This window comes from Nilaparvata lugens, chromosome 4, assembly GCF_014356525.2.
Source record: "Nilaparvata lugens isolate BPH chromosome 4, ASM1435652v1, whole genome shotgun sequence".
Lineage (NCBI taxonomy): Eukaryota > Metazoa > Arthropoda > Insecta > Hemiptera > Delphacidae > Nilaparvata > Nilaparvata lugens.
The window spans coordinates 59,261,875-59,278,008 of record NC_052507.1 but is presented as its reverse complement, the minus strand read 5'-3'; the positions used below and the strand labels follow the sequence as shown (position 1 = coordinate 59,278,008).

The 16,134-nt window shown below is 30.9% G+C and overlaps 1 protein-coding gene across 8 annotated transcripts in view; it reads right to left on the bottom strand.

Annotated features, from left to right (window-relative positions):
• LOC111056971 (synaptosomal-associated protein 25) overlaps window positions 1-16,134 on the bottom strand; it is a 99,283-nt gene that overhangs the window by 11,734 nt on the left and 71,415 nt on the right. For 5 of the 8 annotated variants that reach the window (XM_039426026.1, XM_039426030.1, XM_039426025.1 and 2 more), the window contains 3 exons: window positions 11,838-11,955; window positions 3,317-3,445; window positions 907-1,051 (listed from right to left, as the gene is read on the bottom strand). In XM_039426026.1, the coding sequence (XP_039281960.1) occupies window positions 907-1,051; window positions 3,317-3,445; window positions 11,838-11,955 (392 nt within the window). Of the gene's footprint in view, window positions 1-906; window positions 1,052-3,316; window positions 3,446-11,837; window positions 11,956-15,523; window positions 15,573-16,134 lie in introns of all 8 variants that reach the window. The other 3 variants (XM_039426029.1, XM_039426031.1, XM_039426028.1) reach the window with 1 other exon arrangement.

Sequence of the window (16,134 nt, the reverse complement as noted above, 5' to 3'; positions counted from 1 at the left end):
AATACCGGATAAAAATAATGCCCCAATTTTAAACAGTTATATTTATTGTAAGAAATGGTGCTCACAAACCAATTTTACATCAAATTACTCACAGAAGTATCAGGTTTATGATGATTTATTACAAGTGTTGTATGTGCCCTACTTTTGAGGCTCGGACGACATCTAGACGGTAGCCAAATTCATCCCAGACTGTTCGCAAGATGTCTTCTCGGACTGTAACTACTGCAACATTTATCCTGGTTTTTAGCTCCTCAATATCAAGTGCTAAGGGAGGAACATAGACACGAAATTTAACGTTATTCCTCCCTTAGCATTTGAAATTGAAGAGCTAAAAACCAGGATAACTGATGCAATAGCTACAGTCCGAGAACACATCTTGCGAACAGTCTGGGTTGAATTTGGCTACCGTCTACATGTCGCCCGAGCGTCAAAAGGAGGGCACATAGAACATTTATGAAAAGTCGTCATAGACTCGGTACTGCTGTGAGTAATTTGATGTAAAATTGGTTTGTGTGCAGCATTTCTTGAAATAAATATAATTGTTTAAAATTGAGTCATTACTTTTGAAACACCCGGTATATACAATATTGTTAACAGTTGGATTCAGTGGTGAGTGAAAGTCTCATTCTGAGAAGAACTCTTGTATCTAAATTCTCAAGAAACAGGTCCCAAGAAGCAATGTGACACATATTTTTTATTGCACACATAAGTTTCATGCCTGTGCGTGAGTGATTTGATGAGATTATTAAACGTCCATGCCACCGGCAGGATTCGAACCCACGAACTAGGCGGTGCTAGCAGGCTGAAGATTGTAACGCTTCAGACCACTAGACAACCCAGTTGGTTGAGTTGTAACAATGTGATTGTATAACAACGAGGAAGCAACAGAAATGAGTTTGATTGTACCTTGCGATTGATTCGATCGATCTGCCTGTTCTGGTTCTCGAGTTCAGATCCCATGTCGAGCGCCATATTACGGAGGTTACCTATCATTGTGTTCACTTGGCCCATGTTCTCCTCCATCTCGTCCTCTCTCGCGTCGTTCGTGATCCTGCAATCAATCGATTCACAATCAAGCAATTGATGAATTGAGGAAAGAAAAGATGGTTGGCAAACGGATTGAGCGAATGCTGTTTCTATTTCAGCTACAGATCCATGTCTAGGCTATGAGTAAATTCATAAGAGCAGAAGATAAAGCCATTATCAGTTAATTGAAAAATAACACCATAGTATCTTTTTTAAACTTTTTAATATAAAATACAAAAACAACTAGTTTCGGATATTTAATATATTTTCTTTGATCCATAATATATTAAAAAGTTTAAAAAATGTAATAGGCTACTCATATTAATTGTCTTTTTTCCTTATGGCTACTATCAATATAATAAAAATATAAATCTGAATACCCTTTAAATTATTTTGTCTGGACATGTTTCGGCTACTAATGCCATTTTCAAGTTATGACTCGGCTATTAGTAGCCGAAACATGTCCAGACAAAATAATTTAAAAGGATACTCAGATTTATATTTTTATTTATACTAATATTAATTCTATGGTATTATTTTTAAATTAACAAATCAAGTATCTCTGAAGAAATATGTTTTCAACTTTATCAATGAATTAAGGATTCAATTCATGTTGCTTCCATGTTCACTATTGATCCATATCTGTACTATAAATGAATGAATTATATGTCTAGGATAAAAATGTATTGTTTATCATCAAAAATGAGATAAATGCATGTTGCTTAAATTTCTTATAATTATTATTTTATAATGCCTTAATCAATTGGCTACTTTGACTAATTAATTTATTCAATTCTGATTTATGAAAAACAATAAGAGTTATTGAGTACCCTTTTATTGTAGCCTATCTCATGATAGAATAAGAGAGTATTTGACAGCTTATATTGTGTTTCAATACTTTCAGTAGCACTAAAAAAGTGACTGATTTATGAAATTTGGGTTAATTCTGAACAATTGAGACATTAGAGATATTCCTCTCAGAATGTATCATTCTAAAATATTGACAGGATTGAAAATATGATTTACTCCAGAACAAAATCACCTCTCATATATATTATATGATGAATAAAATCTATTCATCCCACAAATAATCAAGTGTATCTCTAAATAATTCTTATTTTCAAAATCACATTATCGGTAATACTGTATCCACCAGCACTCCAGATAAAAACTAAATGTTGTTTCAATAATCCATTTCAAGCTAGAAACGAATTGATTCATTCACAATAAGATGAATATGACTTAAAAACACTTCACTTAAATGGGCTACTTTTGTACAAATAATGAAAAACAATATAAAACCTTGTAGTACCCTTTATTATTAAAAACTTTAAAATATTTCAACGAATAGTTTCGACCCTAACTCAGGTCATTTTCTAGTTGAAATTATTATTTATTTTTTTTTATTTATTTTATACATTTAAACTTGGAAATGATCTAAGTTAGGATCGAAGCTAGTCGTTGAAATATTTCAAAGTTTTCAATAATAAAGGGTAGTATAAGGTTTTTATATTGTTTTATTAAGATATGACTTCTATTGAAACAACGAAATAATGGCCGATCAAGGACAAATAGTAAGAGATTAGCATTTGTTTCAAGCCTTTCTTCCACTGAGGTGGTATAAATGGTGTCACTTTCTGGAATATGATAATGACTCAAATAATGTTTAACCCTTTTAAACACTGAAATATGCTCGAGATAGCGTTATTCTGAATCATTTATCTTTATTTATCCTTTAATTCACCTTAAATATGGAGAAATTTCACAATATATCTATTCATAGTGTAAATTTTATTGAATAATGATTTAACTAGTTTTAACCGTTCTGAACACTAAAATAGGCTGGAAATAGTGTTAATTCTGAATTATTTTTCTTCATTTATTCATGAAATAAGCATTGAATAATGAGTCTCACTTGTGTTAACCGATCTAAACACTAAAATAGGCTGGAAATAGCGTTAATTCTGAATAATTTCTCTTTATCTATCCATGAAGAATAGATAAATATTTATCCATTTTGAATAGAGAAAACAACTCATTTTTAAACCTTCTAAACACTAAAATAGGCTAGAAATGGCGTTAATTCTGATTTTTTACCCTCATTTATTCTTGAAATGATTATTTAATAATGATTCTAACTCATTTTTGACCCTTCTAAAGACTAGAATAGGCTGGAAATAGCGTTAATTATGTTTTTTTCTTTATTTAATCATGAATTAACTATTGAATAAGAGTGTAACTCATTTTTAGCTGTTCTAAACACTAATGAGTGAGAATGAGTGTTGCTAACTTGGCAATGTATCCACCCTGAGGCCCGAGTCCATTGCGGTCATCCATGACCCGCTGTGGTTGGTTGTTGACCACTTTGCCGTCATCTGTCCCCTTCCACGTGCCTTCGTCCTCCTTGAACGATGCGGACCTGACAAAGTCAACACAAATTCCATGGATTAACAAAGTGAATAGGCTAATATTGGTCAAGAAACACACCCGCAAAATCGAGGAGAAAATAATTTATCCCTTAAAAACTAATACAATACGAAATTCTATAAATTAATGAGTGCATAATTATATTTCTTTTGAAGAGATTATTATAGTCTCTCATTGAAAACTAATTTTCTAGTGATACATTTCCTTCCAATGCGTACATTAATTATAAAACGATTATACCCTAAAAACTATCACAAATACCAATTTATTCAAATGGCTGAGTACATAATTATATTTTTTAAGAGATATTCTCTCTCATAAGAGATACTCTCTTATGAAATACCTACTATTATTTCATTGATACATTTCCATTCTATGAGTACATTAATTTCTGTTAATAATAAAAGAGATTATGTTAATGGATGTGTTGATAAGGAAATTGACCTACTCCACTATGAGACAACCTATGCATTGGAGTACCTAGATTCAACATTTTAGTAATTAAGAAGTTGTGTGTAGTATGTATATATTCTCAAAGTTATGATTGTGATTATGAAATTGTTCAAAATATAATGGTTTCTGTGTCATGTGTTTTTCTGCTGATTTATCGATAATCGGGTATTATTGATTTAGAACTAATATCGGGGCACCGAGCTTCGCTCGTTATTTTTATTTATTGATAAACAGAACAAAATTCTCTAAAATGATCGTGTTTGTATTTTACAGCTGGCTATACGTCAGCTTATGAATTTCCGGGATGCGATATTTTGATTTTCCACAGAATCACTCGCTCACTTTTTACTATCCACAGACGACGAAAGTCTCAGCTGTTCCAGCCAAGGATGAATTATCCTTTTAATGTCGTTCAGCGAGTTTTTCCAAAGATGAGACCTAGTGCAATCGATTTTTTATATCATAAACCTACTATGTTCCAAATTTCGTGAAAATCTTTAGAGCCATTTTCGAGATCCGGTGAAATACAAACATACAAACATCTGAACATATAAACAGAAATTGCTCGTTTAATAGTATAGTATATTATTTACAATATTTCCCAGTAGTTGACAGTGATTTTTTTTATTTCTAGTCTAAAACAGAGGTAGTAACTGTTTGGCTTCAATACAGAAATGGAGATAGATATTCCGAATTCAACTGAAAAATACCAATATAAGAGAATTTCTTAGTCAGAATTCTTCCCTGATGACAAAAAATAATGACATATTCAAAAAGCTGGTGCCGTGCTACCAATTTTTCCTTAAACGGTTGGAATAGCATTTAACACCTATCAACCCAAGGACAGTTGTCGGCTCCAATAAAATAGATTCTTGATAAACTGTGAATGGATCTATTGCCTATGAATGAGAAATCCAGTTTTCAGAGCAAATTAACTTATAATCTTCAGATGAAATTACACAAATACACAAAGAAAAAATATATATTAAGCCTAATTATTTCAGAGTTATTACGAACTAAAATACTTATCTAGTTTACAGTTGAAACACAGTGGCTATTGGCTTGACTATACAACAGCTAAATCTGAACAAAACAGCACAAAAAATTTATATAAAACTCAATTTAAAACATTAATAAACGAAAATGATTTAGAGCAAAACTCCACGACAACACTTGTAGCCAGCCATTTTTCTAGAGAAGCAACAGGAAAAAAATAAGTTGCAAGTCACGAAGCCAACGCCTCGTTCAGTATCGATTTTTACAGACACGTCACCAAAAAATTATAACTTATAAGTTTAGAATTCACATTCTACATCTGTTCTCAATAAAACTTTATTTTAAAATTTTATTTTAAATTTTTATACATATATTCTATTTAAATAAACGATTTATTTAGTAATTTGTTAACCCTGCCTCGGTGACACCATGGAACAATGCAACAAACATTTACGATAATAAATTCTCCGTCAAAAAGTTTGTCCGTCTACTGATAACTCTGACATTTACTATAAAGTTCCATAGATCTCGAATTGAAGATTCGATTCCAATGTGAGAAGAAAAATGTAATATTACAAATACCCCCCTCTTGACATAAAAAAAATTTTACTGTTTGAAAATTTAAAGAAAAAAAATTTACATTGACCCTAATGAAAATTGTTGAAATTTAAATTTGAGAACAGTAACAATTTTTTCTAGAAAAACATTACATGTCATCCTATAATTGAAAATTATTATAAAAATTCATCAATAGCGTTTGTTATATGTTTCCAAACAATATTTCAAAATATAGAATATCAATATTACTTTTGATTTAGCTTTATAATTTAAAGAAAAATATCTCAACAGAAAGTTTAATATGTAAAGAATAGTTTTTTTTTTTTTTTTTTTTTTTTTTTTTTTGAAATTGCACATAAATTTAATAGATAGAAAAATTCAATTTTTATTGCATAAAAAAAATTTAGTATGTTGAATAAAAAAAAATATTATTATTATTATTATTTTTTTTTTTTTTTAAATGAATTGATGAATTGTTACATTTAATTTTCACATAAAATTTCAATAAATCAAAAAATGTTCATTTCTTTCACTATTGACGCGGTTGATTTTATTGATGCACATTTTTGAAAACAGTCCGTTAAGGCACTCAGTATGATTTTCAGTTAAGTGTGACTCCAGTGTGATGACGTTAGTGTTGGGCTGATCTGGATGCACGTAGTGTTGGGCTGATAGTTGTAGTCGACTGATGCATATCAAACTCGATACAGGTGACATCTCAGTTAGCATTGCCTCATGCTTGTAGTAAACGGCTGCATACCAAACTCGATACAGGTGACATCTCAGTTAGCATTGCTTCATGTTTGTAGTAGACGGATGCATTCCAAATTCAATACAGAGTCACATAAATTTTGTATCATATTTGTAATTATACAATGTACATTTCAGGCTTGAAATGACAATGTAATTCGTTTTTTGGAAAAGAGATAGACGCTGCATACAGGATTAATTTAGGTGAGGATTAATTTAGGTAAGGTTTGGTTTTTTGATATTTTCAGCTTTCAAGGTTTAGAGTTCTGCATACAGGAATAATTTAGGAGAGGATTTTTTGAATCAATTCTTTCATGATACTGTGACTGTTCTTCTGAATTCAAAGTTGTGAATGTGAACATGGATGGCAATTACCTCCAGGTAATGCAGTAGTGTTGAAGTTTGAGATACAGAGTCAGCAATAAGCATTGGCATTGCTATTGGCGTATGCTTTGGTGTCGGCTTTGGCATCGGCGTTGATATTGACATTGGCGCAGGCATTGGCATTGGCATTGGCATTGGCGCAGATTTTGGCATTGGCGTAGCTATTGGCATTGGCGCAGGCATTGACATCAGCACAGGCATCGGCGTTGATTTTGCTGTTGGCATCAGCATTGGCACAGGCATTGGCGTAGCTATTGGCATTGGTGCAGCATTGGCGCAGATTTTGGCATTGGCGCAGGCATTGACGTAGCTATTGGCATTGGCGCAGGCATTGATATTGGCACAGGCATCGGCGTAGATTTTGGCATTTTGGCGTAGTTATTAGTGTTGATATTGTTGTAGGTATTAGTGTAGGCATCAGCATTGGCACGGATTTTGGCATCAGCATTGGCACAGATATTGGCTTCGGCGCAGGCATCGGCGTAGATATTGGCGTTGGCATCAGCACAGGCACAGGCATTGGCGTAGCTATTGGCATTGGTGCAGCATTGGCGCAGATTTTGGCATTTTGGAGTAGTTATTAGTGTTGATATTGTTGTAGGTATTAGTGTAGGCATCAGCATTGGCACAGATTTTGGCATCAGCATTGGCACAGATATTGGCTTCGGCGCAGGCATCGGCGTAGATTTTGGCGTAGTTATTGGTGTTGATATTGGTGTTGACATTGGCGTAGTTATTGGTGTAGGCCGCAGCGTAGATTTAGGCGTAGATATTGGCGTAGTTATGTCACACTAGTTTGAAAATCACCCAAATGTTCTTAACACTCTTCATGGCGTTCACTTGTTGCTGATTTCGAGATTCACATGATAACTATTTCAATGTTAATGTCTGTGCTGTACCTGTTGTCTTAAAATGCTTATAAACTAAGAAGAAAAACTTGATTAGGCTATCATACAATCTAATACACATGAAAATTATTTTTAAGTATTTATGAAATTGAAATTTGTTAACATCTTATTATACAGTCAGCAATACATAAATTGTGAAATATGGACATATCAATGATAAATTTAAAAAAAATTCATTTTCATCTATTCACTGTTCAAATATCAAATTTTAATCCATTCTTCAAAATAGAAATATAATTTCATAACACCCTGTATCATTATCAAAATTGTAAAAAAAAAAAACATCAGATTATCACAACAAAATTTAATTTCAATACATATTTCAATAATTTCAGACAATTGGTCTTCTATTCACAATCATTTCATAATATATCTGCATTTCATTATCATTTAATATAACATTTCATTTATAGCATGTTCATTTCACATTTATGATTTATCATTCAGGGTTTCAAAATTATTTAGTTTTAATTTTGTTCAAAAATTGTATAAAAAGCAAATTATTTAATATTGTTAATCATCGTTTGTTGGATACTATAGTTTATTTCGACTTTTCAATGTTCTAAACACAAACTACATTTCATGACAAAACTTTACTATCAAACATTAAACAAGAAACCATTCAAAACATCAATAATATTTTGCTTCAAAGGCAAACAATATTCATAAGTAATCTGCATCTATGGCAATCAACATTATTAATCATTATTTTTGCATCTATGGCAATCAACATAAGTAATCAACACAAAAAATATTATCTCATTACTGCCTCTCTAAGTCATAACCTCTGTTATTCCTTCTTTAGGCAATAATGGGTTTCCATCTCAAAAAACAATCACATACCAGCAAAATTCTAATCAACAAACCCCACTAAAAATTCTACATACACTCCAGCATCCATTTCAAACGATAATCAATCATATCAAAATTTATAGAACAAACAGTTTTAAAATTAAAAAAAAAAAAATCAATTACAAAACACTTATTTCAATTAATAATATAACAAAACGTTTTAAATTGAACCAATTATTTTTTTTTTAATAATTTAAAATTTAAAGACTGTATAATAAGTACAAACATTTCAAGATTATAATACAAAGACGATCAAGATGAAATATGGGTAAATAAGTTCCCTAAAAAATACAAACAAGAGAAAAAGAAAACTGGGTAAATAAATTCCCTAAAACAATACAAAGAAGAGAAAGATTAATTAGAGCCTATCCTACATGTCAGTACTGAACTTTCATGAGGAAGTATATTTAATAAAATATACTACTATGGAATTTTGTAAATTCCAAGTATGACTCTAATTTGTTATAATTGTGAGCTATCACTCCCACAAAAACAACTGGTGAAGGAAAAAAAAATATGTTGACTATTGTGACTGGGTGGAAAGTTCCTAGATGTCTGTAAGGCAATGTGATAGCAGACTCTAGTATCGGACCACAAAAACAAAAGTATGCAAAAGGTTTTTACAAACATTTGTTGTTGCAGTCATAAGGTTTTTATATCGCAAACAAGTAGGTCAGATAATCGAGTCCAGCCGTATGTGGTTCACGCCCACACCTCTAAAAGAATCACACCTACTTGTCTACCAAAAATCCAAAGTATTGGACAGCAAAGAAAAAATAAAATGCAAAATGGGTTAAAAGCCCAGAAGAAAACTATAACCTAATTACATATGGCTTATGGCACGATATGCAATGAAAGATGAGAACATGGGACAAAATTGCTCTGAAAAACCTAATTACCTAATATGATACCTAAAAAAAAAATAGACATGATTAAAATATGTAATACATGATGAAAAAATATACCGCAAGCAAACAATTATTTACACTACAATGGATAGATTTTGGAAAAGTTAAGTTTTATCAATAATTTAAAGATTAGGAAAATAAGCTACTATTTCAACTTCTAATATTATTTCAGAAAAATACAAATTTAAATGACTATGGACAAGATTGGTTAAGATATGCATCATAGAAGAAATTTACTGAATATTACACAAAGACAGGAAAGAATCGAAAATTGAAAAGATTAAGGGCCAAGAAAATAGGCTACAGGAAAGAAAAAAGATACAATTATGGACTCTTACCATACATAGTATTTACGGTCATTGCTATTCTGAATCCCGGCATGACACAGGATTCCTAATCATTGTGTGTTGGGGAATACCCTTTCATCATGTGACTCACAGTCATCATCTTGTAAATAAGCAACTTAAAACAACCTTTGAATACTAATACATCAATGGTGACTTTGCGTTTTGTTTTCTTCAAGAGCATGATTTTATTCATGGGTTCATTTGTTTCAACAAAGCCGTTTTGCCTACAAAAGTTAGTCATGTTCACTTGAGAATGCATTGCATACACCTTTTCAATTCTCAGTTGAAAGTTGAACTCATCAACTTGACTCAAAGCAACATTCATTTTGTTTACATTTTTCCTAACCTCTACAGAAACCTGTCTCATGTAATCATTCACTTTGTTCATAGTTTTCCTAACCTTCAATGTAGCAATATTACTTTCATGATAGTTGACTTTCAGTGAAGACAACTCCCTACCTACTTCTTTACTCAATTCTACTGTCTCACTATGGTTGACTTTTCCAACAACAGTAACTAGGCCTACATTTTCAGAAACTTGAATGAGTTGATCTTGTAACTTAACACTACTATCATCCTGCTTCAATTTGTTTTCATCTTCATCTTCATCTTTCAATGTTTCATGTGCACTTTTCAATAGAAGGTTTATACTAACCTGCTCTAGTCTTATATTAGTACATTCTTGCTTCATATCATCAAACCTAGCATTAAACTTAGCATTTTGCTCATCAATCTAGCATTTTGTTCATCAAATCTAGCATTTTGCTCATCAAATCTAGCATTTTGCTCATCAAATCTAGCATTAACTTAGCATTTTGCTCATCAAATCTAGCATCTAGCTTATCAAACCTTTGTGTTAAGAATGCTATAAGATTCAGATCATTTTTAATGTTTGCCATTTTGTATATGCACTGATTCATTAAAACTTGATCTCTCTTGAACCGACTTCCCACTCAGCAACAAACCATTCATAACCTATCAAGATATCTATCTACTAATAATTTCTATAACCAGGGATTTCATGGTGTACTATTTGGGACATATTTATTTTGTAATTCTGTCCCACCACAGGGGTAACATTTGCCGTGCTACCAATTTTTCCTTAAACGGTTGGAATAGCATTTAACACCTATCAACCCAAGGACAGTTGTCAGCTCCAATAAAATAGATTCTTGATAAACTGTGAATGGATCTATTGCCTATGAATGAGAAATCCAGTTTTCAGAGCAAATTAACTTATAATCTTCAGATGAAATTACACAAATACACAAAGAAAAAATATATATTAAGCCTAATTATTTCAGAGTTATTACGAACTAAAATACTTATCTAGTTTACAGTTGAAACACAGTGGCTATTGGCTTGACTATACAAACAGCTAAATCTGAACAAAACAGCACAAAAAATTTATATAAAACTCAATTTAAAACATTAATAAACGAAAATGATTTAGAGCAAAACTCCACGACAACACTTGTAGCCAGCCATTTTTCTAGAGAAGCAACAGGAAAAAAAATAAGTTGCAAGTCACGAAGCCAACGCCTCGTTCAGTATCAATTTTTACAGACACGTCACCAAAAAATTATAACTTATAAGTTTAGAATTCACATTCTACATCTGTTCTCAATAAAACTTTATTTTAAAATTTTATTTTAAATTTTATACATATATTCTATTTAAATAAACGATTTATTTAGTAATTTGTTAACCCTGCCTCGGTGACACCATGGAACAATGCAACAAACATTTACGATAATAAATTCTCCATCAAAAAGTTTGTCCGTCTACTGATAACTCTGACATTTACTATAAAGTTCCATAGATCTCGAATTGAAGATTCGATTCCAATGTGAGAAGAAAAATGTAATATTACACTGGAAAAATTCTATGAATTTTGAAAATTTAATGTATGTCAAAAAAGTAAATCAAACTATTATTTTTTGACATACATTAAAATTTCAAAAATTCATAGAATGTTTCAAGCTTTTTGATTATGTTATCATTTTTTGTCATCAGGGAGAATTCTGACTTATTGATAGCGTTTGTAGATTTAACTTTAACGATTAACGTTGATAAATCTTGACAAGTCGCTGAACAATGAAGATTTTCTAGTAAAAATTTATTTTACTCGAAGAATGTATGCTACAATCTAGAACGATATTGAATGAATGAATAACTGAATCATACAATGAATGGATGGATGTTTGAATGAATGAGTTTGCACTCACTTGTTGCAAGGTAAGACGCACAAGCCACAACATTTTTCCATTCCAGTCAAGTTCTTTTCGGCTTCTTTCATGTCGGCATTGATCTGATCCATTCCTTCTTCGATTCGGTCCAGTTGCTCTAAATTAGGAGAAAAATAAGAAAACTATTAGTTTTTGTGAAACTTTATGACAAAAATGAATACTTTCAAACTCATGTATCGAGAATCAATCTACCTAGTTCTGAAACATGTTTATAGCTTCTAAGTACTGTCATAGAAAACATTCTGAAAAATGTTTATAGCTTCTAAGTACTGTAATAGAATACGAAAATCAATGAGTTTAAAAGAGACTGGCATAAAAGAAGTATGAGTTTCATCTGGTACTGTAGTATACAAATTTATAAATTTCATAACTTTTTATATTCCATTGTAAATAAGTAATATTTTCTTGTCCATACCCATGTCTTGCCTCGTGATAGAAATATTGTAAACCTTCCAAATACAAAGCTAATAGTTTTTTTAATCGAAGAGAATGTTTTATCAATCTATCGGCTACGGTACCAATAAAAATAAAAATGTCATATATTGAGGAGAATATTCTATAAATATCGGATTGATTCAATCAACTGATTGTGACTGTTGGCGACACAACGTTGTTGATAATCAGAATAATGAATGATTCATCAATCAATCATTCTCAATAGTGAAAATTTCATCAACGAAGAGATTTTCTACTAGTTTGTGATACAACCTTAAAATAATCTATGAAAGCAACTGCATCATAGGAAACCACTATTTTTCATAAATAAATGTTTTCTAGGGGAGAGGGGTATAAAGTTATTGAATTCTTCAACAAATTATTGATTAATTTCGTTAAGTTATTGAGATTTTTCTTTCTTTAAATCAACTTGACGTGATCTTTTATAACTCTATTACTGATTTTCAAAAATGATAACCACAAAAAAATTATTAAAGGAGGGAATCGTACGATACCTTTTGTTGATAGGTCCTTCGAATAATGCTAAATTAATTTTAAAATGCATTTCAAATGACAAAATTTATTGAAGAACATGCATTTGTGTGAGTGTATATGTAAACACAGTACAATTCATTAACTTATGTACACTATGGCATAGCAGCTATTGAATAAAATGTGTAATTTGAAAAAATTGAAATAGCAAAAAAACAGAATGTAAAATAATAAAAGCAGTTTCAGCCACACGAGAAATAACTTCTTCAGGACTGAATTGAAGCATTGGGTTAATGATAATGCATGTTACAAAAATGTTAGTTTGCTTGTGAGAGAAGCATATTTTTAGAGATTGACAAAAAACATGCATAGGCTATAAGTTAGTAAACTTGCAATGGGAGAGCTAGTATAAGGAATAGAATTAGGATCAAATAAAGTTAGAGGACTTGCAATACACTAAAATTTTGTTTGAAAAATGAAATAAATAGCTTGGATTTATCTTTGTTGTAGGCTACTTGTATTGTTGATGAGTTATTTAAGTATCATAATTTATCAAATATGGGTTAGATATTTTTGATTTGATTGAATCATAAACAATATTTAAAAGAATGTAGGCTACTAATTCATAAAACTGGGAAAATTTAGTAACTTAGTGATATCTAATTGAAGCTATGTCAGTTATGCTAATTAAAATGGACTTTATATAGACTTAGATGATAATAATAATAGTCTATGATAGTCCATTGATTTCGATTTGATTGTTTGAATTGATTTCTTTGTTTATTTATTGTTGAACAAGAAATAATAAAAAACAAGAAATTCGATAAAGCTATTGAATAATTTGAAATCCATTTTGTAGTTTGAATTAAACCTATGCCAGGTTGCCAAGTTCTCAATAAAAATGGAATATAATAGAGCTGTTGGTAGACTTGAGCTAGATATGAGAATAGTGTTCAGACTATAGTGATTTCATCTATCACTTAGTAATAGATAAAATGAGATTTAAGAGTACTCTAAATTTGATAGACTACAGAATAGTTTATATGAATTTACTTGAATGAGAGAAAAGTATTTGAAAGTCAGTATCAAATGAATAAACTGAAAATTACTGAATTTATTTAAGAGATTGGAGGATTTCAAAGACTCTTACTATAGCAAAGTTGATTTCAATTTCTCATTGCATTACATTTATGCAAAATGAAACATGAATGAAGCTCAAATTAAAATTTTACTATTGGGAGAATAATGAAAATCATAAAATATTAAAAGAAGCTTGAGAATACAACTAACTTCAAAGCAAAACAACACATCCATGTATGTACTCACCCCATAATAAACATTGTATCTAATTGAGAGATATCTAAAGATACACTAGACATAACTCTGACAGACATCAAGAACATCAACTAAACATCGAGTGTACGTGTATCAAAAACTAAAAGTTGAAACATAAAGGGAATCATTTTGTTCAAGTTGACATTGTTTTCAAATTATAGACTGGAATAACTAAAGCTTTGTTCTTCTGGTGACAGCAACTATGAAACAAATTTATCAAATGCGTTTTATTGATTTCAGCATATTTTTGATATTACTGTACATGGAAATTATAAGCATACTATAGATGCTACAACATTGGGAGCCCTATTTAGTCTTCAATTTGCAGACTTGAAGCAAAAATATGTTTTCCTGAGAAAACTTTTTCATTTTGATAGCTTGATGATATACAAACCAAAAAACTTTGAAAAATATCACCAGTATAAATTTTATTTTTAGCCTTTGCACAACCTTAAGGTTGTTGTTTCACAAACGGACATCAGTGTTTTAAAACTTGGAATTTAAGCTATTTAATATATGACACCATGAAAAAAGTAGCTCATATGACTTCTGAAGTGGTAATAAATATTGATAAGAAAAAATGTACTTTATTATGCGCAGTACAACAATCAGATAAAAAATGCTTGTAGTGGAAAATTTCTTCACCAACAGATGTCCGTCTTTGATCCTAGGTTACTCATTTAATTTATTTATTCATTTCTGAACCGATTCGAACCAATAAACGTAAAAAGTCAACAATTTTGGATAACATTATAAACAGTTTGAACTGATTAACAAATTTAGATAATGGGAAAACAAAAAATATTTAGTCAACTCTGAATAAATCAACAGTTTTGGATCAAAACTCAGTTTTTAATAAATTTAGGTTCAGTCACTCATAGCTACAGTAGAACATTCAGAACATACAAATCGAATTTCGAACTAATTTTGAATGCATCATGAATGCGGTAAAAATCAATATCATACAAACTAATTTCAAGAAATCTTCAATAAGTCTGTGGAGTAGGATCATGTAACTAGATTTTGAATACATCATGATCGCATCATTTAACAAATTCAGATCATAATCTATTAAAAAAAATCATAATTCATAAATACAGTACAGTCAACAAATTTCCATCACATCAAATTATTCTGAGCAACTTGCAAATTTTGAGTACATTTTGATGTAAATCTGAAGTTAATTTGAATAATTTTAAAAATGTTGATAACTATGAAGTTTTCATAACTGCTGTCACCATGAGACCAGCACACAGAATCTACACATCGACAAATCTAAGACAGACCAACTTCGACACTAGCGCTATAGTCAAACAATAATAAGGAATCCATGGACAACATGATGTTTGGACAGTGTAGGTGATGTTGTGTTTTTTAGACGAAATTTAGGTTGTGGGCCTTACCGCCTTGCTCATCCAACATCACTAGAGATCTCATTCCCACCTCGTGGCTCTACAAAAACACAACCAATAATGCACTAATCAGAACCCATTTAGACAGGGTCCACTCAGGTTCAGATCTACAGTAGCCTACCTCATACTAACCTAAAATTATGATTATCTTGTGAGGCTTGACAATTATATTATAATGAGGTGGAGGGAAATGTCTACACAATAAACAAAACATCGTGGGAGATCGATAATAGGAGGCAAATATTTGGGGAATTCAAAATTCGATATGATGGAATACATAGTTATTAAGTTATTGGCGTATTTCAGTTCTAATTATTTATTTTAAGGTTATTTTATAATATTCTGTTCAAAATTGTTCCAAAGGCGAACAAATGAGCATTTAAATTACAGGTCCAAAAATCTTTACAATGATTGGAGAGAAATAACATACTTTCTGGCCTAAACTGTCCGCCTCCTAATTTATTTGAATCAAACAGAATTCAGTACATGCTTACATTCAACTATTTTTACTTTGACTATAGGATTTAGAATTTGATCAGGAGCAATTCAAATTTATTGACCAATTAGTCCAAAAATTGTTACAATCGTTGGAAAGAGATAAA